General features: G+C 39.9%; 1 protein-coding gene across 2 annotated transcripts; it reads left to right on the top strand.

Moving 5' to 3' along the window:
- Positions 1-1,045: 1,045 nt before the first annotated feature.
- On the top strand, positions 1,046-27,827 carry TM2D1 (TM2 domain containing 1). 2 transcript variants are annotated; one of them, XR_657970.2, is made up of 8 exons: positions 1,046-1,115; positions 3,415-3,523; positions 7,812-7,903; positions 11,411-11,484; positions 12,732-12,850; positions 19,175-19,340; positions 24,459-25,464; positions 25,889-27,827. XR_657970.2 is itself a non-coding variant. In XM_009287421.1 (6 exons), the coding sequence occupies exons 1-5, from the start codon at positions 1,046-1,048 to the stop codon at positions 12,840-12,842; spliced, it is 456 nt and encodes a 151-aa protein (XP_009285696.1). In that variant the 3' UTR covers positions 12,843-12,850; positions 19,175-20,680. The 2 variants fall into 2 exon arrangements, 1 of the variants encoding a protein (XP_009285696.1); XM_009287421.1 differs by lacking the exons at positions 24,459-25,464; positions 25,889-27,827 and having other exon boundaries at positions 19,175-20,680.
- Positions 27,828-27,837: the final 10 nt, after the last annotated feature.

The following is a 27,837-nucleotide window of genomic DNA, read 5'->3' as shown; positions in this document are numbered from 1 at the left end:
CGGTTTGCTTGAGGGGGGGCCGCTTGCTCAGCAGCCTCGGGTGGAGGGGAAGGGGGAGGTGGAGGGTGTGAGGTTCCTGACAGGGAGGGGGAGGGAGCCCCTCGGGTGTCAGAGAAAGCCTCAGGTCAGGAGCCCCGAGGGGGTCTTAGCTAGAAGGAGCAGGAGAGGGCATGTCTGCAGCGGCGTAGGTTTATTTTGGGGGTGGTACTGTGTGTGCCTGCGTGCAGGTTTGGGGTGTCTCTGATTTTCAAAGAGAAAATCCCATGGGATGAGAGACCCCTCTCCCCCACCCCTCCACCTTCTTATTTTTTGCAGGACGAGTGAGATGCAGTGGCATTGCAAAATGCTGAGTCGTCCTCCACAGTCTGAAGGAGCAGGGCGCAGGTGTTATAGACTCTAGCTGCGAGGCTCCTGACTCTCCAAAGGCACGTCAGGCCTTCCCCAGAAAATGTTTGTTGATGGTAGCTGACAGTTATTGATGTAGCTGCAGATGAAAAGTGTCAGGAAAGCAAATCTTGGAAAACTTAACTTCATCTCCTGCTTTACTTGGCCATGGGAGTTCAGACCTCTGGAAATAAGTTCCTGCTCAGGTTTTTTCTAGTCCAAATTCCTGGCATTTCAGATGTTCGATTTTAGGTATTCTTTGAATTTTGTATGTTACTGTAGATTTAATCTTCTCAACCAAATGTCTCAATTTAAAGGTACTCTGATATTGAAATAAGGGAAGAAGACTAGATTAGGCATGCTACCTTGTTGCCTTCAAATACAGAGGCCGTGACTGATAAATATTGTAGTTCCTTTAGGTAGTGCTGACTGCAGCACTAATTAAATGTGGAGCTTATGCGATATATTGGTGTATTAAATTGGATTAGCAGATTTGCTGTATGGTAATGTGCTGTTCCTATTTTGGGGGATGGGTAGGAAGAAGAACTAACATCAAGGTGCATCTTAAATCCTCAGGGTTTAAAGAGGGTGGAATAAATTACTGTTAAACTTGTTGTAGTGTTTCATATGAAAAATGTTTTCCTCAATTACCTGAACATATATGTGCGATGAGCCTAAAATAGATAATAGTACACAAGAACCAATGAATTGTACAAATCACACAGCATATGGTAAGGATTTCTAACTTAAAACATATATTGACAGTAGCTACATTTTCCAAGGAAGTGTTCAGTTTATGCATTTGCGTGTCTGCTAGATGAGCTTTATAAAACATGGGATTAGTAATATCATTAGTTTGAAAGCCTAAAACACTTGTGTGGATTGGATGCTTTACTAAAAATGAATAAATACATTGTGTCTGTTTGGTACATTTGTAAGTGAGGTTTCTGGTACATCTCTTCAATGTATATTATATCCTCTAGGCTCCATCTTGCACTACTGTGATTAAAACAAACCATTTCTGTCATACTGATTTTGCATATACTTACTAGAAGAATTGACACGTGACAGAACAGCCTTCAAAATCTTCTATTTTTTTTTTATTTTTTTTAAGGAAACGTGGTGCCATGAGGCTCTGTTTTGAAAGCACTTACATTTATTTTGATGTTAAGTTCTGATGTCCTTTGGAGTACAACAGAAAAATGCTTAAATTGATCACTTGGTTTACTATGTATGTTTAACTTTTCTGATGTTCTCAGGCATTGAAATAAATAGTCTCTGTGTTAGCTAATAGCACAACAGTTTTGCTTTATGTACACTCATGTTTAACATACATGTGTATGCTTGTTGCCTTTCATATTTTGTTTTCCATAAATGCTGAATAATTTTCTTCACTGGGATGCTCAGGGATAGTGAAGGTTTTCCAAATACCTCAGAGACTGGATGAAAGTACTATCCAAAATGGATCCTTTTTTAAGTTATTCAGTCCTTTACATCATCTTTGACATCATTATCATCAGGACGTCCCTGATTATAAACGTCCAGTCAGTGAGTGGACATAATATTCTGTAGTTTGAGATTGATCACAACTCAAATTGTTAGTTGTCTAACCAGTTACCATGTGATTGTATTTAATACACTGTACATTTGAACAGGAGATAAGCTCCAGAGTGGGGAAAGTTGCTAAATTAATTAACGTTGTTTTTTGTGTCTGTATAGAGTATTTTACACACATAGCAGTTTTTAGATTGTCCCCACAGTATTTGAGTCACTTCCTGTTTCAGTATTATCTAAGTAATAAAAAGTTAATCTTCTGGATCATGCTTGAAGCACTACCGTTCCTGAACATCTTTCTGGGATCCATCACCCAAACAAACAGGGGTTTAATTCAAAGCATCCAAGTAGTCTCACTGAGTAGCAGATTTCAAGTCTTACTGGCATGACATTGACAGGAAAACTGTGGCCTTTCCTATATCAATATATTTAAACTGCTATGGGTTTCTTCTACATAAAAGAAAGCTCTGCTTTCTTTGCTTAATTTTTTTTCAAGAAAGAATGTAGTTTTTTGTAATTGTCTCAGATTAGGCACATTGATGAGTAACATCCATGTAGGACTTTATAGCAGTTAAGTCCAGACATAGCTCATATTTTTTGGCTGTTACTGAATTGACAGCCTGAAATTAATTTTTTTCTTTTTTTTGGTCCCTATGCAATATGGATAGATACTTTAAAAAAAAAAAATCAAAATCCTAGTCTTCTTGCCTATAGGTATTATTGGAAAATCTGGAAAGAAATGTTGAACCTGGCTTGCTGTTTTGTTGGAACCAACCAACACGACTCACAAATACTGAAAACTAATAGAAAGTGGGTAAAGGACTGGGATTTTTCCCTTAACAACAGACTTCAACATTGGAGAGTGACTAATATTCTGGTAACACATTGCAAACTTTTAGCAGATGTCACTTTCTGCTATGATTTCCACTTTGGTTCTGTTAAGAGTCAAGCCTTAGCTTAGAATAATAGAATAATTTGGGTTGAAGGAGACCTCAGGAAGTCATATAGTCCAACCTCCTGCTCAAAGCAGCATTGGCACTGAATTCAGACCAGGTTGCTCAGGGCTTTATGCAGTCAGATCTTGAAAACCTCCAAGGATGGTGATGGCACCACCTCTCTGGGCAATTTGTTCCAATATTTGACTGTTCTCACGATGAAAATGTTTTCTGTATGTCAGGTTCAGATTTCCCATTGACTCATAACGGAGCCAAAATGGAAATTACAACAGAATTAGGGCAGCAATTAGGTTTGTATATTTTGCTTAATATGTATCATGCAAAAAGACAAGTTAGTCATAGGACTGGCTTAAAAATACGTATTTTTTTTTAAAAGTAGTATGTCTGTGTGTACTGTGCGGTTTATCAAGACTGTTGCACAGTATAACTTCATTTGTGTGTTCCACTTGTGTCTTGTCAGAAAAATGCTCCAGTACCCAATCAGTTACTGCTTAATTTCAAATAATTTTTTTGTCCTCAGTTCAATGTCTGCCGGCACCAAATATTACTTGCAAAGATCACCTTGGCATAGAAAAAGTCTTTACAGGACATGAAGTTGGATTTTACAAGCCCATTGCATGTCGCAATGTGTAAGTACACTATTGTTTTTTGTAATAATTTGTCTTTGTTTTCACATTGAAGTTTTTCTAAAATAGTATGATGTTTTGACAGAAGGAAAAAGAGAAGTAAGGTAGAATCATACACATGTTGCCCAGTACTTAATCCTCTAATAAACACTGTGAGTAGTATAAGGATATAACATGCATGTTTATAAGTAAAGCTGTCTCAGCTGTGGACACATTTTAATTTGTTTAGTTATGTTTGTGTCTTTGTTTTACCTTAGTATTTTACCTTTGCTTTACTTAGTACTTTACCCTGGCAAAAATTTGCCCCAAATGCTAAGGCTACATTTCACATATGCTTAAAATCCGCACAGCTGCTGAAAGGAGCTGTCTGGGGACACCTCTCCATCCCTTTCCCTGACATACCCCACTGTATTCTGAATCGGGGAATTGATCGGGGTTTGAACTAACTTCGATCAGTTCCCCAATCTGAGTCACAGTACAGTCGCTTCAAGTGCTTGTGCCAGCACAAGGATGAGGGCAACTCAAGGATAAGAGAGAGTGGAGAAAGGAGGGCTGGACTGGGCTGCTCTGTTCAGTGGCAGTACTGGTTCATGCTAGTTTAAAGCGTGCCTGTAGCTGCAGCTTAAGTTGTAGTACACACTGGGGGAGTTTAAGTCTCTTTCCAGTTCCTCAAAAAATCTTTTAGAGGAACTGTTGTCTATTTTTAAACAGCCTTTGTATTTAATCAAGTCCTCTGTGTCTTTTAAGAGCCTGTTTCTGAAACGTGAAAATGATGGACCTAGTTTTTCTAAAGCACATTGTGAGCAATGGAGAGCTCTGGACACCAATAAATGTTCCAACTGGCCAATGCTAATGATCAGCAAACACCTGTCAGTACCATTTGTTTCTCCTTTTTGTGGGATTCACGCAGGAGCCTTTTTCTTTTGTCCTACTGGAATCTTTGGAAATTAAAACTCCAGTAATATTCGCTGGGTATTCCTTATCACACTAGTGGGCAAATAACTCTGATGTGATACTTACTGCTCAATAATTTGACTTACTCAGAAGTACAGCTCTGCCTCTTAGTTTCAGAAATATTTTCTCTGTATTTATTCATCTCAACAGTCAAAGCTCAGAAAATTGAAGAAAACATTATTACATCTAATCAAATTTAAATGCTAGCAAACTAGACTTCAGTCACATTTTTGTCCAGAAGCAATTGTGTTTCAGTCCCATCTGTGATGGTCACTGAGAATAAAATTAGTTATAATAGTTCAATAAAATTGCTTCCTCTTTGGAGACAGTAATTCTTACGTTTGGAGTTTTTTGTATACATATATTCTTGGTTTAATATATTTTCTAGAAACATTTTTAAAGGTAGTTTTTCTTTACATTTATTAATAAAAAACCCAAATCTATGTAGGCAGAAAAATGTCCTCCTTCTTATGATGTCTATTACTTGATCATGACTATTATTTATGATGAAATAATCGATGGTTACACTACCAAAAGAACTTGCTGTGTCTTTTCCTGTCCTATGACTGCTAGTATGGCAGAAGGGGAAGAGGACCCTTTGTGGGCTTGTTGAAAACTCCAGTAAAATACAACTGTGAGTGTAGAAAGAGTTGTGCAGGCGTGCCCTTGATAAAGTCCCAAAGCCAGTTAAAAATGGCAGCAAGATTAATATTACCATCCTTCATATGTACACTTGTTTAAAAAGTGGTCTAATCGCTGATCGTTATATAAGCCTTTTATAAGGCATTTTGAATGTTAGCTAAGTGTTAGAAACATTATTTTAAGCAGGAATCTCCAGCTTGATATTACAACAATAGGCCTGCCCTTTCTACTGCTTTTTGGAGATTTTCCAGCATCTTATCTGAGTTTTGATGGAAACTGTAACTGTCTTCTGGCAGAAATAACTGCACATCATTTAATCAGAAAATTGGTTTGAGAAGGCATCTTCCCATAGTAGGATTGTCCTAGCATGGGGACAGCAGGTTAATCTCTATCCCTAGCTTTTGGAAGGAGCAAATCAGCAAGTTGTCCTTAGCCAAAACTGGAATTTAACAACAGTCCATATAACAGTTCTGGGATCCAGTTATTTTAGAGCAAGAACAGGAGATGCTGCCTGTTTGTGTAAGTGTTCAAGTTGCTATTAGTTCAAGGAAAAGCTTGTAAGTGCTAATAAGGTTGCTCCAGCAAAGAAGTACTGGGAGTCAGGATTGCTTTGGTTTGGTTTTAGTTTGATGTTTTGGAGGTCGATTTTTTGCCAAATTCTAGAATTCCCCAAATTGGCACTCTATCATGTATTTTGCTTAATATGTGCTGCCCTGATTCTGCAGACTTGAAATGTTCATTGCTCAAGTATTGCTATTCCAGGCAAGAAGTCCATCAAATGGTAGTCTATGAAGTTCAGTGTGGAGAGGTCTTTGAGCAGTGCTAAGAGAACCTGAAAGAGCACAGAATCCACTGTGACCTACAGCAGTACCTGCATATTATCAACTGGTGTGCAAGAGCTGGAAGAAAAAGTTTTTAACATGGCAGCTGGAAGGAATGTATGCAGAAAAAAATAAAGATTGGATGAGGCTGAGAAGCAAGAAAAATTCAGAAGAGCAGCTGAAAAGAAATTGCATCTTTTACCCAATTGTAGAAATTCCTTTAGGTGCCTGGGATATGTTATTTTCCTACTTGTTGGTTTAGTCTTCAGTGCATATATTTATTTGTAAGAGTAAGTAAGGCAAAGGAAATACAGGAGTGGATGCAGCCTTGTTACAGCATCAACATGCTTCCAGTTCATACTAGATTTCTTCTGCCTGTCAGTTTGATGTTGACTAGGTTGCAGTCTGTTCTGTTTTTAAAAGCATCTCAATGCATAGGCAAGTGCTCAGTTTATTACTGGTTTTGATCAGGAGCATCTCAAATTAACCTGTGTTCTCACCTTTTATGTAAGAGCTCTTTTTATGCTTTAGTGTCCTTGGAGGGTTGTTGACACTTTGTAGTTGATAAACAATTTCCAACAGTTTACCTCAACTTTTAAATAAAACCATTAGTGTTCTTTTTAGTGGGAATAAGACAGTTCTAAAAATGATAATTTACATTACATTAGGTTCCAGGAATGCCCAGTTGTTCCGTGTTGCTACTAAGTGCTAAGTAACAAATACTGAGGTAAGAGTCATGATTTAATCACTTAATGTTGCCATTAAGTTTTAAAGTCAGTAAATCTAGATAATAAGCAAAAAGGTAGATCCTTATTTGGCATTGAAAGTGCTTAATAAAGGTGCTTGGACCTTTCTTAGCTACTGTCTTTGTGAAACTCTGTTTTATTCAACTGTCAACCAAGAGTTTAATTTGGACTTATTAAGTAATTGCTGGCACATAGTAGTGCACGTATTGAAACAGTGAATTATTGAATATTTTTTAAGTTCTAATTACATTTGGGTTTGCTTTTCTTTTCAGAAGCTAGCTGTTCGCCAATGCAGCAAAGGATGCAGCAAGTTCTAGTATTGATAGCTATATGTTTCTAGCTTGCTTATTAGTGTAAAGTTCACATGAGCAATGACTGAAAGTTACAGGTGGTTAGGTGGCCCCATCACTCCAGCTGTTGGCAAGAATGGTGCCAATTAGTATAAATCTCAAAAAGTCTGTTGTATCTGTGTATTTTGTATGACTGACCATGGGATGCTTAACTTTAGGGTACCTCTCCACCACTGTACATCTTTGTACTGTCAACAGTTCTTTTCATTTGTGAGTTTGTGCCTTCAGAGTGTAGTAAATGGATACATGACTTACCCTTTTTGTTGAATCCTTCCTGCAGCTTCTTCAACCAGTGGCCATGGTTCATTTCTCCTTCAGATTTCATTGCAATTACTGTCTCTGGTGACATCTCACCTGTCTATCCTGTTCCTCTTGATTTGGCTGCGTGTGAGACTAATGCCTACAGACAGTATGCATACACCTCTTAGCTTTCTAGGGTTGCCTCAGTAGGGCTGAGCTGTTAGGAAGTGCTCTGCAAAACTGGGAATGTATCAGCAACTGAATTGTGTCTCTCTTGACAAGAAATCATGATTTAGTTTCAGAATAATCTGTATTCTGCAAGAGTATGCTTGAGTTGCAACAGCTGAGGTTGCTTTATGGAGGATGCCTACCCAGTTTGAAAGCTTAATGTTAACAATTCTGTGTCCGTTAATTGAAGATAAATAACAAGTCTTTTTTTAACTGAAGCAGCAGGCAAATGAGTCACTACTTCAATTCTCAAAAGTATGAGTGAATATCTCTTGCAGTCATTGTCTACATTACTTGTTTCTTTTGGCAGAAATGGATACTCCTACAAAGTGGCAGTGGCTCTGTCCTTGTTTCTTGGATGGTTGGGAGCAGATAGATTTTATCTAGGCTATCCTGCATTAGGTAAGTTTATTTCTTATTTTTTCTTTGAGGTAAAGCTTATTGTTATGGCTGAGTTGTATTTGTATACTTAAATTTTGAGTAATGAAGGCTGACAGTCATAGTTTTAATATTTACAGCAAGAATCCTTACTTTATTTTCAAGTAAGATAAAATCCTGCATTATCCTCAGCCTGCTATTCTGTTGGAGTGAGTGGTGACAAATGGATATATAGTTGTCCAACAGATAGAATCCTAATAAGCAAACATGATTGTTGCTATTCATAGTTTTGCTTTATGTTTGCTTTGCATTGATGTTTACCACAGCATTCTTTGTGAGGCACTGAAACAGAAGTGGTTTTGACTCATGTGCCAGCTACTTAAATGATGGTTGATTTTACCAGGAAAATAGTGGGCAAACTTTACAGTAAACCTAGTGTTTTGGGATACGGAATTTATTCTGGCAAATGCATATTTTCAAGATAGCTCATAGTATTAATAACAGTTCTGCAGAAGCTGGGACCTTTAATAAGACCTACCTCTGATTAGTGTTTTTAGGACCTGATTCCCAAGGTGATGATGCCACTGGCTTTTAAATAATGGAAATACCATAGTATGTTAGAACTACTTTCACTGGCTTTGTTTCTGAGCTGGACAAATGGCGTAAATTTAAGTCTAGCTAGCATGGAGCAATGAATTGGAAAAAGCTATACATGTTACTGTCACTTCAGCTAGGAATTTTGAGTTTCTGTCCATTAAATGCAAACCCTTGGTTTTTTAATAACATTATTTGCCCTTCTCGATAATCTTGTGTTAACATCTGTGTCTTTTCTCCCTGAGATTCTATAATTAGCACTTACTTTGTCCATCTGTTTCACAAAAAGATACATTTTTGGAAGCGGTCAATAAGGTGCACCTTTTTGTTATACCATTGGATTTGGAATAATAATTTGCAGTAATTATTTTGTAATATATTGTAGTATTATAGATTTATAAATTCTCCATTCTTATATAGAGGTTCTTTATGGGTCATACTTGTTAACCCTACTGGAATATACTGTAGCCAGTAACCAAAGTTAAAAGACTTAAAATTAAACTCTTCCAAAATCAAGTTTTCAAGCTTTTGAAAGGTAAAGAAGACAAAAGCAAATAGGTAAGAGTAGAAAAGAAAAAAAGAATAAAAATCAGTAAACTGGATTCCTTGACAGTGGTTGATTGGGGATTTTTTAGGGCATCCATGCCTTGGCAAAAAATGGTAAAGAAAGGTAATAGCATTGAAATATTTTGTGCAAGCGTACTGAAGACTGTAAATGCTCTTTCATTTATTTTTTTTTTCCTTCTCTTTTGCTTAAAGAGAGCACAAATACAAACAAGCTATTGAATATGAAGAAATCAGGAAGGCAACCTCTTCCTCTCCCACACACTGTGAACTAAGCCATAAGTTATTACTGTGTAAGAGCACTATTTTTTCCCTCCATGCTTTAGAGCAGTTTATTTTCTCAGTGTGATTTGCTCATGGGGAGAGAAGTGAGGAGGAAGAAAAAAAATCCACTTTACCCTGCTCTCCAGAAACATACACCAGGTTCAGAAACAGTTCTTCCACATCCAGTAACATAATGGAGCAGCCAGTTCTCCAAGTAAACTGGAGTGGCTGCTGGAACTAGCAATGGTAAGAGAACTGCTGTGTTCCTAAAATGCCAACTGGCAGTGAGGTTCAGGACCAGAGCTTGAGAGGAGGTGGTATAAGGAGCATCACAAATAAATATCTTAAATGGTGACTGCACTTGATGCAGGTAATAACTAACTAAAATGTTCACCAGAGTTTGACATTATTTAATTGTCTTATCTGTTGTTTCCTAAGGCTAGCATTTCTTTAGCTGGCTGTTTCCCTTACGTTTTGTTACGTTACTGCCAGTACTGATACCCAGGCTAACTATGTCTGGCTGCTGCAAGTCTCGCACATCAGCCACTGGGAACAAGTTGTTTTAAACAATGATAAACTTAGTTTTTTGCACGTTTAAGTGGCACCATTTTAGTTGTAATATGCACATAGGCTTTTCTTCTAATCAGCTGAAAGTCTGTCCTGCTACTACTCTTTCATCTTCGTGGTAATTTTTCCCTGTTCTCTCTGACTACTGTGTTGTTCCATGGAGAGATTATAAACTGTCTCCCTGGAGTTTATAAATCAGGCTAGTTTTATCTTGTCAGCTATGGGAGCTATATCCAGACAGTGGGATGCTCTTCCTACAGTGTGCATGCAGTTACTCCCCCACTCTCCTCCATATGCAGCCTCATAAACAGGGCATGGGGGAGAGGAGGTGGTATGCAGGACAGATTGCTGCTTCTGAGAGAGGGGGAGTGCAAAGGAGGAGGCGGAGGTCAGGAGACCTTCAGGTGTTTGATCGAGAGCAGGCTTGTTCTTAGTAAAACCATGCAGCTCTTTTCCAAGCAGGTATTATGCAGCACAGCACAACTTGTGGCTGTGGGGAAGAGGTGCTCTGGGATGCCACACTGGCTGATGTTATCAATGTGCTTTCTCTCTTGCCTCAGAAGTGTGCTAGCCCCTGTAAGCGCAGTAAGGATATGCTTTTTAGCAGGGAACTGTGTTTTCCCTGTACAGCATAGCCTACAACTGACTTAAATGCAACAGATATGCATTCCTCTTCATACTGTCTATGCCTGGGTAAAGACACAAATGTGTTCACAATGAGTATCTCATTCTCAAAATAACCTAGATGTTTGCCTAGCTCAGCTGAAGTATTACTTACAGTATATGTAGTACTCATTGTATTATATTCATTGTACAAGAAACCACTGATATTAAAAAAAATTTAAAAATTTAAGACAGCCTCCTTCTTCTGAAGGCATTTTCCAAATGAAGTCTGCCTTGCATGGCAACTTCAAATGAAACATTTATCTGTTAGTTGCTATTCCCATATATTTTCTATTAATCTTTCATTTATTCGTACAAAAAATAACCATTTTGAATACCGGTTAAAAAGAAGTGTTTATATATATGTATATATATGGTCAAAATAAATGTCTATTTCAGCAAAAATACAAAAATGATACAAAGGATTGTTCTCCAAAGTAGCATGTTCTGAAAATCAAATCAGTATGTGCTGCAACTCATCAGATGGTAGAAAGTCTCCTTCTATTGATAAGTAAATTTTGCAGCTCAAGTTGCGATTTTTTTCTCTCTGTGCCTCAGTCAAAGAAAGGAAAATTTCCGGTAACTTGGTTATCAACTTTTGCCTTTCCTTGTTTAAGAATATTTATCTGTTTAAAAAAAAAAATTGTTAATGTTTAAAATCTTTAAAGTGTATTCAGGATGTAGAAATATGAATATGCGGTTGGTTTTTTCCCTGATAATTAAAGATCTTTAACTTTAGGTCTGTTTCTGGCGGGGGGGTGTGTATATATATATTTTGCGGGATGGGGAGAGAGTTGGGATGTGATTGCCACCAGAAACCTGTGGAACTTCATAGTGACTGGCTTAAAGCTACAGTTAAATTTTATTTTCCTTTTGTAGGTTTGTTAAAGTTCTGCACTGTAGGATTTTGTGGAATTGGTAGCCTAATTGATTTCATACTTATTTCAATGCAGGTAAGTCAGAGCTTTCAAAACAAGATACAAATCTGTGTTTGTTAAAGCTTTGATTTGATTGCTAATTCTTTGTTAGCATTTTAGCATTAAGAAACTTTGTGTATTAAAAAATAGACATTTATTTTAGCTCTGTTTGTAGACTGATGTTGTAGAATATGGTTACAAAATATCAATGTCTTTGTTGTTTGAATTAAAAGTTAGATTAGCTATCTATAAATACTTGTAATGAATAGCTTGGAAGCTATAACACCATAAATTCACTTTGTCAGAATCTATGAGCTCTTTATGTGACAGAGTATTGGACTTTGCATGAGATATCCTGCTGTTCCCAGAATCCTGAAGTTCTGCGTTTGCATGTGCTTTATACTGATGGAGCCCATCATCTGGGATGTCTGTGCAGCGTGCAGGAGAGAAGACATTGCCACTTTTTTTCTTCTGCCTCTCCTCCAAATACAAGTCCCCTATCACCTGAGAGCTGTGACTGTAGGATTCATGATGGTTAAATCCGCAGCCAGGGTGACATCTTATGACATCATGAAATTGCCAAATTGTCTTACTCTACAGTGCATCCATTTAGCATGAATTACAAATTGCCTATGATGAACTTAAAATGCATTGCGGATATAGAAATTGTTTATATGGGTTTATAGAAAAATATCTTAAAAGTATACATCTTTGTATATACGTCTTCTAAAGTATATGCATTCTTAAATTCCTTTCTATGCTATTGCAGTGATCTTGCCTTGGATCACTTACAGATACAGTTGAGAGTATCTTTCATCTCTCCTTGTTCATCTCCCTGGTGACCCCACATCAGTTTAGCATTTCCAGAATAAAAAAGCCATGATCTTCTCTCCTTCTCTCCATTCCTTACCTGTGCAGTATTTCAAAGATAGTTGTCATCAACCTAATTCTCTCCTGCCTACCCTCCTTTGTTCAAGAAAAGTGGTTTGGAGCCCACTCATTTGTTAGCCTGATTTTGTGCCTCAAATTCTCGTCGGCTTAACCTAGTACCAGTACCTGGCTGTGTAATTTGGTTGATTAGAAGCCCTAGGGAAATGTTCCTTCTGAGACAGCACTCGCTAAAGTAGTTAAACTACAGCATAACTTCAAAATAAATCTAGTTTCTGTTTGACTAATTAAGCATGACTAATTTTATGATGGGAAAATTAGCAGTAATTGAGACATTAGCACAAAGTGTATATTTCACTTCATATTGAAAAGTCTTGGTTCTTTTTCTCTTGTAGATCGTTGGACCTTCCGATGGCTCTAGTTACATTATAGATTACTATGGAGCAAGGCTTACACGGCTCACTATTACCAATGCAACATTCAGGAAAATGCAGACCTATCCTTAACCCTGGCAGTAAGTGTCACAAATGCATAGCTGCATTTCATTTTTACAGATTGATCCAGTCGTCCACTGAAATTGCTGATGACTTATTAATTACACTTCATCAGAACTGAATATTAAATGTACATTGAACAAAGATGATAAAATATGAAAATTCCTCAAGTGAATGAGTTTACCTCAAAGGCGCCAAGTTTCTGTGACTGCTATATTTCTGTGAGCACATAGTTTGTTGCTAAGTTGTATCATTTGTGAAATGTGCAGACTTGCAGTTTGCACTGATGTTGTTCTGTGTCTGTAAGTATAATTTAGAGTGTTATAGACAGGTGGAGAAAGAGTTGTTCAGAACAGCTATGCTGATCTTTAGTCCATTGAAATTGATGAGAGTTTTAGCATGGATGGGCCAGGATTACAAGTGGGGTCTGTTTTCATAACTGTGTGGCAGTTTGTAAATGAACTTAAATATCCCAAACCACAGAAACTGCCTTTCTATCCTGTTAGTTAAAATCCAGATGGCCCTAAATCTTGTGCTGGTGTATTCTGTGAAATTCTATTAACGGAAATAATTGTTTCTGTAAAGCTTAAAGAAAATTTTGGTCAAGTTGCAAAATTTGGTCAGTGCTGATCAACAGTAAAAATATGGATGCATAAAAAATAGAACCGTAGATGACACATCACAAAAAAGGAGGGTGGATGTTGGGGTGCCCTAAGGTTAGAATAGGAAATAATCATTCTGCTTATTTTGATTTTTCTTTTTTTTCCTCCCTTGCAACCATCCATAGTGAAATACATACCTTCTTTTTCTGAAAAGAAATTGGTGCATGTGTTTTACAGCTACAGATTGTCAAAAAAGTGAATTCTTTGTACTAATAAAGCCCTTAAAAGGTTCTTAGTTTAGATCAGTTGTGCTTCAGTGAAATAAATTCTGTGTCCTTCTAAGTTGTGTGACCAAAGTCTTTAGGACAACCAAGATTTACCTAGATGTTCCTTTAAAGAGAAGTATATACACACAGAGACAGAAAACATGTCAACAGAATCTTCATGTTATTTGACCAATTTTAAACATTCCCTTCACCTTCTAATGAAAACCGGCAGTAACTGAGTGAGAAATCCACGTGATATAAACTGTAGTGTAGATGTTTTTCAAAAATTTGGGCTATTCTTTTGTTTTTCAGATGAAACTTTCAAAATCTTATTAATGTGTCCACAAATGGTATTTTTAAGGGAATTACAAAAAATGAGATTCCTAAATTGATTTTTAAAAGTGCAATTTGTGGTGTTTAGTCTCTTTTAAACTTACATTAAGACTTGTGCACAGAAAGCTTTGTAAAGAAATCCTGTTTTTTTCCAAATCAGCGTAACCTGACATATCACGTAATGAGAATGAACCACAAGGAATACTTTGTGCTTAACATTAATTCCTTCCTTCACGCAAGAAAGACGTAGTTTTGGAATACTTGCTAACATGCGTTTCACTTGTGGGTTCAAAGAGACAAAAACACTTTCAGCTTTGCTCACTTGCCTGATATTTGTTGCATATCCCTTTTGTCTCTCTTTCACTGAATGCTCTTTGTGCATGTCAGTTTTGTTTCCTGAAATACTTTCAAAAACAGACAGGAAGTGGACGGAAAATAAATGTTTGAATCAAATAAAATCTCATGGCTAAGATCATCCTGTGACTTGTCTGCTTTTTGTTTTTTAACACTGAAGCTGGTAATGTAGCTGTGAAAATAGGAAGATAGCATGGACATTATAATAAAAAAATAGCCTTGGGCGACTCATCACACAAGATTTCATTCCAAAATGTATCTCCATGAGTACAAGTAGCAGAGGGCTTGACTTAATGATTTCAGCAGTCCATCTTGTGCTTCATTATCCGTAAAAGAATTCGGGAGCTATTTTGTGTGAATCAGATGAAAATATGATTAGCTATGAGGCCCATCAGATAGTTTGTTAATCCCAGAAACCAAGTAGCCAGCAGAGAGAAAGATTTGTTATTCCAAGTTACAGTGTTTCTGTAGAAACAGAAGATGTGTGTCAACCAATCCAGGAAATAAAAACTGCTATGGGATTCTTTCATCCCGATGCTCTCTGGTTTGCGATACCAGTGTATGCTCTTGTCAGGACTGCACTGCTTCGTCATAGCAGTCAGAACGAAGCCATGGGTGACCAGACAGAGCAATATTTCAAGCGTTAGCAAAATTTTATTTCTCTTCCCTTTAGATGGTATTCCACTTGATCCTCTATCTTGTACTAACAACTTTCCACTTCTTTCGCAACCCTCTCCTTTGTCTGTAAAGCCTTTTAGAAATTAGTGCCACAGATGGCGTAACCTTTGGAACTTGTATTGGATGCTGTTGGAATTGCGTAACCTTTGGAACTTGTATTGGATACTGTTGGAATTATGTTCTATATCTGAATACACATATCTGCGTTTCTATATGCTTGTTTAGTTGCCTAGCTGAAGTTTAGAGAGGGTTAACTGAGTAAGCAGATAATACTGCAGGGCCAGTAGAGAGTTAGTGAGGTCTTTGTTTTCATCTTGTAATTGTCAGATATGGCATGTTTACCATAAGGGCTGTGAAAAGTGTGATGCAAGATGTAAAGCTGTCCCACTGTGTTAATAATAAATTGGCTACAGTAATATTTATCAAAATGTCTGTCCTATGATGATTTTCTGTGTTATTGCCTGCTTTAGCTTTTTCCTGTCAATCAAGTTGTCCATCCTAGCGTTTCTGTAGTTCTGATTGCTCTGACTGCACTGGAATAATCTTCTCTCTGGATTGTTTTCCCAAAAACAGTTGCAAAGCAATAAAAATAATTAGTCAATGTACTATGTCATCCTCCTGCCTCGTTCCCAGATAAAATGATATCTGCTGGCCTTGCAGATATTCAGGAATCCTTTCAACATTCCAACAAGATGGAGAAGTATTATTCTGTATCTGTAAAAATAAAGCACATGAAAAGTAAAGGCCAGAGTTTAAAAAGAGAATTTGAAGTACCTAGCCTTTAAAAACCTGTATAAAGCTATTCACTGAAGATGCTGCAGATCCATGCCAGGAGTTAAATCCAAATCTTCCCTAAGTACCAGTGCAGTTCAGTCATTGCAAAAATGACTACATAAACCTGTCCTTTTTTTTCCTTTTTTTTTTTTAATGTCCATTTTAGGATTTTCTGCAATGTGCTTAACCATGACCTGAAAGAGCAGTAGCTGGTAGAAACATTCAGCTTTGGGCACTTTGCATTCACTCACACAGTGCAAAAGTGGTTGTACTTAGGTGTGCTTACTGTACTAATAAATTACTCTGGATTGTATTTGTTCAGTTAGGTCAACCTGTGTATCTTTCACTTGTGTTTAGAGCTCGTTTTCCAAAAAAGTGGATTTAGAGATATTTTAAAACAAACTCTCTGACTAGTTATTCCTCCTGCGATTTAAATCACAGCTATGCTATGGCAACTTCCTGTGACAGTGTTTTGTTATCCTAACTGTTTCCCTCTCCACCACCACCCACCACTTATTACATGAAGATATCACTTCTGCTTTTAGGACCTGATAACACCTTAAATGTTAGGTTTTATTATGTTTCCAAAGATGTATTACTGTATGTCTGCCAGTAAAACTTCTCAGCCCCACAGGAAGGTCTTTGTGTTTGAAATGCTCCGTTAGAATTTTTTTGGAGAACATCTGTTGTCACCCCATCAAGAATTGTTTCCTTTGTTCCTCAAGAGTATATTCAGTTATATTTGCTTACACAGCTATGTCTATTCAGTCTTCTCGCATCTCTTCTCAGTGTTTTGGGGTTTTTTTATTTTTAGATTCATTAGGTGTTTAGTCCATTTCTGCACCGAGAGCCATTCCTGTTGCTTGCTCTGCAGTTTTCAAACCTGTTTCCTCCAGAAAATGATGTTGAATACAGTAAGGTTGGGTGCTTAAGCACCCAGTTGGGGAAATGCCAAAGGGAAAATTTTGCAAGCATCCATACATTTCCATTGCCTCATAGGACTGTCACTAATTGTGTGATTGCCTATTATTTCACTAATACATCATACAGTCTTTCAAACTCAGTGTCGTCTCATCCCTAACTACTTTGCCATTTTCATTATTATAAATGGTCACTATATGGCTTCTTTAAGAAATGCATCATTTTAATTAATTTAAATCATGCTTTTTAACCAGATGCTATGTTCTGGGTTCAACCTGCACCACAGTCTTGCAAGAGGTGAAATACAAGAGATTATTCTGTTTGCATCTTCTGCCTGGATCTGAGGAGAAAAAATAGCTTAACTGTAGGCATATGCTTAAGTGTTTTGCTAGACTGAAATTTGATCAAGACTCTTCCCACTTTCTTCCGCTCAATCCATCTGTGTTACCCAGAGAACCTTTCTAATCTCTGTGAATTATAAGAAAATTGCATTCTATATGGAAACCTTAGCACTGACAGGGTAAATGACTGATAATATTTGATACGGCTCTATGACATCCTATGTGTCACAACTTCTTTTTTTTCACCTCAAAGCTGCTTTTCGTTTACTTTTGTTCGTGTATCAGCTCTGTTTTTTCATGTATCAGCTACCTTTGGACATCCTGCCACAAGTTCTCAAGTACTTCTAGGAGGAGTTGGACTCTTCAGAGATGAATCAAGTATGTAGAAATGTCACAGCATTAGATCAGGGAATGTTTTACATGTATGAAGCAAAGACACATTGGGGAGCAGCAGATGTCACTAAGAGGGGGTTGTAGGCTTCAGTTTCTGTAGAAAGTATGTCTGAAACTTAAAACCGTGTTGTCTCTTTGCCTTCTGCTTCCTGAAGGTGGAGCCAAACCCCCTATCAGATCTCCAAATCTTCTGAAGTTGTTCTTTATCATTCAGCAAAGACTTAGCACTGGGGTATTTTTCCTTGCATGACAGAGAAAACTGGGAAGTGGATGTGAGGATTCAGTCTGGCCGAGATATGTTTTGCACTATGCTCACTCTCTAGACCTACAACTGTAGCAAAGGAAAAGAAAGGAAATATAAGAATAGAAAGGGCAGTCTCAATGCTGTTTGCACTGTGCGTGATGAAGATCTAGTTCCATAAACTCCCAACAAAAGAAAGTGTTTAAAAAATACTGCTTGTCTCAAATACAAACTTGGGATTTCTGATTTTTAGTCTTCGTGCTTCCTTATAATCTCCAACATACTCGTGCTCTGATAATTCTCTGTTATACATTTGAATGGCTGCTTTCAAGACTGCAGTGCTCTCTCTCAGAAGCACAGTTCTCAGGCTCTGCAGATGCATATGACACAGCAGAATTTTAGGCAGTGTAAAAATTATAAAGATCAGTTTCCATTACTGTAATTACTATATAAATCCTGTCTTTAAGAGGCTTAGAACATGCCTATTTAACCTTGGTTTAAGCTGAGGGTTGGTCCAAGTCTGATAAGTTGAACACCAAATGAACACCAAATTCTTTTTTTTTTTTTTTTTTTTTTTTTTTTTTTTTTTTTTTTTTTTTTTTTTTTTTTTTTTTTTTTTTTTTTTTTTTTTTTTTTTTTTTTTTTTTTTTTTTTTTTTTTTTTTTTTTTTTTTTTTTTTTTTTTTTTTTTTTTTTTTTTTTTTTTTTTTTTTTTTTTTTTTTTTTTTTTTTTTTTTTTCTTTTCTCTGCAGCACCGTAACTTAGTGGGGAGCGGGGTGGGGAGGGAGGTGGATCCAGCGCATCCTCTGCACTGTCTCTGACAGGGTGGCGGCTGTAATCGGGCGATATACCTGTCCCCAACCAACAGCAAGACTAATGAGATGCACATTTTGTTACATCTGAAAAGCACCATTTCTCCCCTTGGAACCTGTTGCTGCTTCTCTTACACAGCTGTACTCCAGAACAGGTGTGTGAGGAGGCTCGGAGGCAGACAATCCACAGAGTGCAACTAGAAGCGCTTGGGTAAACCGTCAGATCCTACACTCTTTGGAGGGCTGTAGCAGTAATTCCCATCTTTTATGTCATTTGCACCACCTCAATGAAAGCGAAGGTGTTGGCTGCCCTGGTGCTTCCCTTTCGGGTAGCTGAGATGTCCAGAGCTGCCTCCAGCTGCCTTTCAGGTCAAAGCATTCAAAGCTGAGAAAGAAGTTGGCAGCACCATATGCAGAGGTTGGTGACACTCTGCTCCATTGCTTAAGCATGCCAGACTCTTAGCTGTAGGCCCGAGAGCAGCTTTGATATGGATCGCCATTACTTGCTCAAAAGAAAGTCTGGCACAGCATTTTCCATGTCATGAACCTGTTCTGTGGCGGGTGCTTTGCTCCCTAGTCAGTAGAACTGTAGGAATGAATTTATTAATGTATTCTGTTTCCTTTACACAGAGTCTTCTTCAAAGTTCCTTGGATTTACCATGGGGAAAACATGGCAAGAACACGTAAGAGGAGATCACTGCCTATGAAGAACTGACTGAGTGTTCACCTTGAGTCTGACAAGACTGCCCACCATATGGATTGTGTTGGCAGAGGCAGAAGCCTGGGGAATGCAGAGGTGGGGGGTAATTTTTAGGGCTTTCATTCCATGGTCCCATTGGTTATAACCCTATTAAGAGGATGATGCATGCAACTTTTAAGTTATTTTGTTAACTAAGTGTAAGCAATGGATGTGTCATGCTAACAAACATAATTGCTGGTATGTCTAATACAGTATGAAGGTACAGTATAGTGAATTTAAAAGGTTGTGGTAATCTAAGAATGTTAAAAGGGAAATGTGTGCCTGGAGGGTGTGGGGGTTGGGGGGAAAAACGACTTACTTGACATTCACTGTCTTCCTCCCAGCTCCTTTGCTAAAGTAGGAACAGAATCGGAACAAAAAAATGTTTGTTTTACAGCTGTACCAAGTTACGGCGTGGACTCGTGCTCCCCCCCTCCTCTCCCACTTGCATCAAGTACATCCTGTACTTTTGGCAACATGTTGACTGGATATTTAAAAGCTGTGAACTGTTCTGAAAGTTTCACATACTGGGTTATGGGCCATGTGTGTTTGATCAAAATTCAATTACTGCACTGTACCATGCTTGGAAACCTATCATCCCAAGTTATGAAGTATGACGAAATAGGCTAATCTAATTGGTTCAGTATGGGAGCAGTATCAACCAAGCTTGTTATGATAAATAGCTTCCTGTGTTAAAGGTTCTCTAGAGCTTAAGTATCTTGGCTCACCTCCCTCTACAAAATAAGAATAGTGTTCCCTGGGAACAGTTACATCACTGTCCCTCTCCTACATTCACAATTAAAGGTTTGTGGATTTTTTTTCATCTTGCTGTTCCTTGAATAGATAAACCGTGGCCATCTACCCCATTCCACACTTCCATCTCCTTTCCCTTTCCTCAGGTTAGGTCATGGTGTGCTTACTGTGAGTCTGCCCGTTCTGTTTCAGGGCTAGGTAAGGCAAGCTTGACCAGAATGCCAAAACCCACCCTGGGCCGGAGGCTGGGGTTTGTGTGCTGGTATGTCAGTACATATGTCTGTTTGTATAAAGATTTGGAATTTTTGATGTTAAGTTAAACATGGAAGCACTTTAATCTTTCTAAGTATCTAATAAAAGAACTTTTGTATAGTGAATTTCATACCTATGGATGTGCTATTATCTTCTTGAAACTGAAATTTTAGTTCATCAGTAGTTAAATGCAAATCCAGTGTGCAAGTGCTGGATTATGACTAGGGAAGGACTATGTTCTAAGCCTGGATTTGTAGTCACTAAATTTGTCACTAAGACAGTGAGCTGTCTCCCATGAGATGATACTGGCTTCGTGATTTTATCTGGTCCATCTTTGGCAAGAAGTACTTAGCTCGGCTTCTGATGTCACAGTAATAGACAGTGTCAAGGGGAAAAAAACCATGAAAAAGTGGCTCCTTATGCTCTGGCGATTCAATTTTTTCCTTTCTTGAACCACACCCCCACGTGCCTCCTAATTCAGAAATCCCCGTCAGGCAAAATAATTGCGTGATGATCATTTTACAAAGACCTAATATAGGCCTGATATTGCAAGGGCCTTTAACACTGGTGAAATTTCTCCCAAGAATAAAGTTGTTCACTTACTTAAGTGTTGGTAGAATGAATCCTTATGTAAGTGAGTCTTCGTATTAGCCCCAAGACTGCCTAATACCTGGATTAAGCCTGTATGGTGATTAATGCCTATTTATTCTGTCTGTTATCCCACTGCATTTTGCTCTTCAGCCTTGATTAAGCCCTTTGCTTTACCATTTAAAATGTCCTGCTTAACCTTCTGCTTACAAACATACACAGTGCTGAGGTCTGCATTTTTAACTAGAACAAGTTCTACCATAAATAATAGCATTTAATTTTAAAGTGCAACAGCTACAGTCACCACTTGATTAAATGACAAAGAACAGCAATAGCAAACTGGGGAACATAGAGTTTTTCACAACAAACATCTACGTCCGCGTAAGATAAAAAATATACCTTCCTGCTGCTGATTAGCGCTTGCTGTGCAGTTCTTTATTGTAGATGTTTATAGAAAATTATTACCAAAAGAGCCTAAACAGTGATTGTCTGTGATTTTCCCAAATATCTTTTGAAGGAGATAAACTAGATTAATCTCTCGTTATAAAGTTCCCACAAGAAAGCTCACAGACACAGTAGCTTTACCTTCAAAAATAGAATGTGACTGTAGGCACTTATGCTAATCTCTTTTTTGGCAAATCAGCTTTTTTGTATTGAATCTTGCTTGATTGAATAGCACTGGAGCTGCCAGAGTAAATGCTATTATCAATGTACAGTAATTAAGGAAATAGTCCTTGTCACTCCAACAGTGTCCAGGCAGTGCCTTCTGTAATAAAGTTAAGCGATAAAGAAATGTCTTCAAGGTGTAGATACTGGACTGGGAGAGCTCTTGACATGCAGTAAAATAACGCAGTGTAGAATTACAGGTGACAGGGAAAAGTATAAATGCCCATGGAGTTCATGCTAAATGCACGTTTGACACTAAATAGCTAAATAGATGCTCAGCACTAAAACACATAATTGTTTAATTTGTCATGTAATTTCCTGACTCAGGGCAGTTGAGCATCTCCCAGTCTCTACCCTTAAAAAATGCGAGTGAGGGAGAGGAGGGGGGAGACCCTTCCATCATTCAGGAACTTCAAAGATCTTTTCCCCCTTCAGGCAGCAGCCTGCACAAATGATAAACCTTGCTTTAAGATCGGCAGAGCTGGGCTCTGCCAAATCCATTTGGGGAGAGAATTTCAGTAAAAAGGACTTGTCATTCCTTCTCCTGCCCTCCTGTTTCACTTGAAACTTTACAGCCTAGCAGTACTTTGGTGGATCACAATTGTTCCTGCAGCACCCGAAGAGAGAGATTCCCCAAGGAGAGAGAGAAAAACCTTTGGACATCTTCTGTATTATAACCTTATGGTATGCACCAAGAAATGTAAAATGTAGTAAAGTAGGGTAATTCTCAGCTACCAGAAATGCCGCCTAATAAGCAGAGAACCCTGATCTGTGCTGCCGGAGCTTTCTCAGTGCTTCTCAGCTGCAGCCCCACGTAGAGATCATTGCAGTAAACTGCTCTGGCCTAAGACATGCTGAGGTCTGCATTTGATAACAAAGATCTTTTGTCCAGCGAAGGTACATGCAGAAGATATGTTGTTTAATGGGCAATAAAGAACAAGGGAAGGTATTTAATCAAGTGTGCCGGGAAATACTGCTTACGTAAAAATACATGCATTTCAAAAGATACAGCTTGGGAAGCGAACGCTCGAAGGGGTGTAAGGGAAAGGCGAAAGAGTCCATAGTGAGGCTGCTAAATTTCATCCCACTACTTGTAAGACACACACAGAAGGATTCTGGCCCCTATACTGCTTTTCCCCAGCAGCCTATGTCTTATCTAAACTCTCTATAATAACGTTCATATTTCATAAATTGGCAGTTTTGCTTGGGCGTACGTTACTGAGGATTTTAACATTCCCTGCAACGCTCCATTTTAATGCATTGACATTCTGAAGGCTGGGCATCGTAACCTCTCCATTAAATCTTTGACACAATGAAGTGTCTTCTAAATAAAATAATTCAGAGGGATCGATCCAGTGAACTTCAGGGTGCACCTTTTCAATTATTTTTTAAAGATGGAAGTGTTTTGTGCATATTGAGCGCTAGATTTGTGAGACTGGGAGGGAGGGGAGTCACGTCTTGCGAGTGGACCTGAGCTCCATTCCAGCAGGAGCTTACAGAAACGCTCGGAGGGGAGTGAGCATGCAAGCCGTTCCCCTGCTTCCAGCATGACTCTGAACTTGGCTTTGCTGGATCCGGGCCTCTTTGCTGTTGTATGTAAAACATTAACGTTCTACATATTGTTCCAAAGGATTTGGTTTTTTACATACCCCCAGCTCGACCTTCAGAACTGTCTGCTTGAATCTGAGCAGAAGTGCTCTGGTCAGAATTCAAAAAAAATGATAGCCCAGGCAGCGGGTTTTTTAATTGAGGCATGCCAAATACCAAAGGCAGATGCTTTTTCATTCTGTAGCTCCTGGATACGCGGTCTACTTTTCGGTTTCAAGGACAAAGGAAACACTTATCCAATTAGATGAGGCATGAGATTGTGACATACGGGCTCTTTCCTTAAATAAAAAAATGTTGGAAAAAGATATTTGACCCTAAGTCAATAAGTCCTATTAAAATAATGAATACTCCATAAATCCGACCATATATACAGCCTGTGTTCAGAGCCGCACTGTTTTTGTCACAGTGAGAAGGCTGCGAGATCGCCCAGGATAAAGCCCCACGCAACTCGTCCAAATTGCATTTTGAAGGCCTTGCTTTTAAAACAGCATATACAAAAGTGTAAGCCAATTAAACTGCGAGGCAGACTTCTGCTACCTTCTCCCATTTGACATCTCTATCGAGTCAGCTCAGATGATATCAAACATGATCTGGTTGTCAGAACAGCTGATTTCCCCCACACGCACAGCAAAGAGGAGGGAACCACTTGCTCCTCTTAGGAGGCTCAGAGGAGCCGATTTTTTAATAGGAACGTGGCTTGCCCAAGGTAATGCGGCTTTTGTCTGCTGTTGGGAGGAAATGGTTAATGCTTTATACACGTAGAACCTGAATCTTAAGCGTTCTAGAAGCACACTTGAATTTCTGCATGAGGAGCATCGCATGTCTTTGTTGGAAGCTGGATGTGTCGGGGTCTGTGTCGTTTTGCTCCCTGTATCTGGAGATGGGGGCAATAGTTAAACTTCAAAATAATTACAGCTCTTCTGTTTCCAGCCTCAGAGCCGTGATGTGTTTACTTTAGTCTTAACAGTTTACCAGGCAGCTGGAACTGTTGACTGATAATTGCTGCGAGTTTCTGATCCTCCAGAAGAGTGAAGAGCCTCCTCTGTCCTCCGCCTATTGTTCGTACAGTTTGCTTTGCCGAAATTATTGAAATTAGTGTTATCGACGCTGCACGGAGGACTTGAGTCTCAGGTGCTGGGAATTAACGTTGCCTGTTTAATTACATCAGTTTACAATCTGATTGCTATCCGTCCTTTTTCATATAGTGTTGCTTAAAGCGAAATTGCAATCTCTCATCAAACTGGGTGTGGGGCTGAGTGATACTGGAACAAATGGAAGTGACTGGAAAAATTGCTCTTGTTCTCCCAGCCAGGTCCAGCTGCCATTTTGATTTCTCTCCACCTTGGTGGCTGTCTCTGGACCTCTGCAGCATTCATCCTGCCATATGCTATTGCAGAGTCATTAGTTACATATGACACCTAAGGAAGCCCCAAACCACGGTGTTCTCGGTGACAATGCAGGATGCCTGGACCCCTGGTGATTCTGGCCAAGAAGCAGCACTCCTTGAACCCTTCCCGGCCCCAGCTGCAGCGCAGATTGGGCTGGAAGCTGCATCTGCGCCCGTTGGCAAGGTCCCAGCAAAGGGCAGTCGCAGCACCGCCACACCGAGAGCACTGATGCCAATCCCCACCGGTGGGAACCCCCCGGAGACGCAGGGAACAGGGGGCAGCAGGAGGCAGCCTTCATGGAGCTCCTGGAGATGCAGATGAAGTGATGATGATTCCCACCTTGTCTGCAGGAACAGCAGTGTGTCAGAGCATATTATTGGTCCGCTACATCCCGGTGTCTGAAGCAACACGTGGGGCTGCTGTTCCTCCTGCCGCCCACAGAGCTGGTAGCACCTGGAACGTGGCTGAGCCTTCCCTGGACCCCTCTCCCCTGGACCCCAAAGGTCATTGAAACAAGCACTGCCCGCGGCAACCCTGGGAGCTGAGATCCATGGCGTGGCTTGACTTTAGGCTCTACTGCCTTGGGCCAGCTCAGCACTCTCGTCGACGAGCTAAAACCTTGTGTGATCACATTACTATTGCTCCCATTGCTTTTAAGAGAGCTTGTACAGAACTCTATTTCTGCAGTTTGCATGCCCATAAAAACCATCCAGAATACAGTAAGGTGAGGAAGAAACACCATGAATTTTCATCATATTGGTATTTCTGGCACAATTTACATTGTGACTATGTCCCTGATGAGGAGGAGCAATAAATACCCTCTGCAAAGCTCATATTGCAATGGATGGGAGAGGAAACAGCGACCCGAAGGGTGTCATATTCTGGAAACCCGACCTGGAAAGAAGGATCCACAATTAACGACATGGGTAAGGGAGTCTCTGGGTCTTAGCAAAGCCCTTTGATTATCATAAAAAGAAAGTGGGTGCCAAATAGTTTTAAAGCATCCCATGTATTATCAATGATTTTTCTGTTGATAGGAAGAATTCAAAGGGGTGCTATTAGCATTCTGGTCAGAGAGGGAGCAGATCTATAGCATGGCTCTCAATAAATACGTTGCTGCAGTAAACTTCTTTAGCACTTTGCAATTCACATCTGATCTCTGCTGACCTTTTTTTCTCCTAATTAAACCTTTAGCTTGCAAATGAGCCATTTCCTATATCAAACTGGTATATGGCAAAGGAGGAAATTCTACCCGCGATTTATAGGAGTTGCTGGTGACCTAACTGTCTATCACAACCTTTTCTAATTGATCTCTCTTTGAATTAAATTTGACCAATTACTTTCTCCTAGGTGAACAAAGATGAGACTATTCTTAAAAGCTATTGTGCCAATGGCAGCAAACAAAGCCGGGTGTACGTAGTGGACGGAAGATAACAATCCATTTTGTGCACGTAGTGAGAAAGATGAAGGCCAACTGTCTCCAGCACACAAAACCTCTGGTTATCTCAACCAGCTGTTTTCCCAGAGCGGTGTTTGAAGAAACTGGTTTTTAAGGGGTGTGCATGGGGGTGACTTAGACTGCTGCTCTTGCGAGCTCTGTTCACGTTCTCACTTCCACACAGAGGGCATGCAGGCCTGCCATCACTCCTGCCCTGTTTCTGGAGCTGGATGACCAAACCATCCTCTTTCATGTTGCTCATGCCCCACGATCCTCTTCCGGTGCAGTGATGTGGCAGCCTTTAAAGTCCCTTTCCAGTGTACCATCCAAGAAGAAATCCCCCAAATCATGAACCAGCTGTGCCTCCACTGGTCTGTCTCATGATGAGGACTTAGAAAGGGAATGAAATATCTGAGATGGGCATAACGGCACAATGTTGAACTGCTGACCTCAAGAGTTCAAACATATTCATGGCTGCACTACATAGTGCTTCACGTGTCCACATGAATCCCTCACCCTTCCCTGTAGCCAAACCACAGGAGTTTGGCTGGGGCAGCGTCCTGTGGCAGCAGGGAAGGACCCTTGGCTTGACCGGACAGCGAGAAGCTGGAGCTGCACCAGCCGGCAGCGACACAAAGGGAGTTAAATCAGTCCGGTCCATTGAAAAGTCATGAGTCTCACCTCAAAATCCTTTTCAGAAGTGTATTTTATCTGATTTTCCTTCGTTTCCTGGCTCCAGAGCGTGCATTTTCAAGCCTTGCTTCTACAGCTGAAATGATGAGAAATTTCCTTTCCTTCAGCGGGAAGCCAGGAGGCTCCCATCCGCGCAGGACTGCCCGTGCTGCTGCAGCTTTGCAAGTATCATCAGGCTGCAAGATTTCACACCGCCGTCGCCCCTCTGCCTGCCCCATAGCAAGGGCAGTCAGCATTTCCAACGGCATCAGGTGCAAACGCCACTGCAGCCAGCAGCTCTCGCCCTGTGGCACAGGTTCTGCCGCCAGAGCACCCCGATGCTGCGTCCTCCATGGGTGGCACAGGGTGTGTGTCGGCTGGGAGGAGAGCTCTCCATCGCTCATCCTTTGCCTTTTAAAGAATTGCCCCAGGCTATTTTCTCCTCCTTTGCATCAGACAATAACTGAGATAATTTCAGCCCTTTCCTCCCCTCCCCGTGCCACAGGGAATGGGAGACCTCACTAGCTTTCCTGCCCCGCGTCCAGGGTGACCATTCCGAAATCTCACTGGGGAAATGCTCTTCCTCTCCAGGAACATCAGACATCATGTTGGATGTTGCCATTCAACTGCGCCCACCAGTGCTGCAAGCAGTGGCCAAGCAGCTGCTCCTCTTCCAACCTTCCTTTGGAAAGAAAACAAAAAAACACCCTAAACACCTCCCAAATGGTGCAAAAATATTAATTAGGAATAAGAAAAACTTCCCCAAACCCCAACTTGGGGGCTGTAAAGCTGGGGGATCACAGCCCAGTGACATGGGCTCTCAACCGGGGAGGCATCCCAGCTGAGAAAATGCTGGGAAAATGCCTTTTTCTTCATCCAGGTGGGTTGTGGGAGGGCTCCAGCCTGGGGTGCTGAGGGAAGAGGGGACGTTTAGGAAGATTTACACGTGGGATCTTTGTATTGTCCCTCCTGTCCTTTTTCAATAAGGAAAATCGGCCCATTTCCCTGCGTGGAGAAACTGAGGCTGCTTGGCACCCCTGGGGATGGGGCAAGGGGGGTCGGTGGGTTCCCTGCTAAGCTGCATGTTTCCTAAATAAATAACCACCATATGCCCCGTCAGGGTGTTCCTCAAGCCAAAAACCTCCCCTTTGGGGTCCCCTTGGCATCCCCGGCTGAGCCGAGAGGTGCC

The sequence above is a fragment of the Aptenodytes forsteri genome, unplaced genomic scaffold (genome assembly GCF_000699145.1).
Source record: "Aptenodytes forsteri isolate BGI_AS27 unplaced genomic scaffold, ASM69914v1 Scaffold119, whole genome shotgun sequence".
In the NCBI taxonomy this organism is placed as follows: domain Eukaryota; kingdom Metazoa; phylum Chordata; class Aves; order Sphenisciformes; family Spheniscidae; genus Aptenodytes; species Aptenodytes forsteri.
Note: the sequence above shows the minus strand (reverse complement) of the source record. Positions and strands in the feature narration are given on the sequence as shown.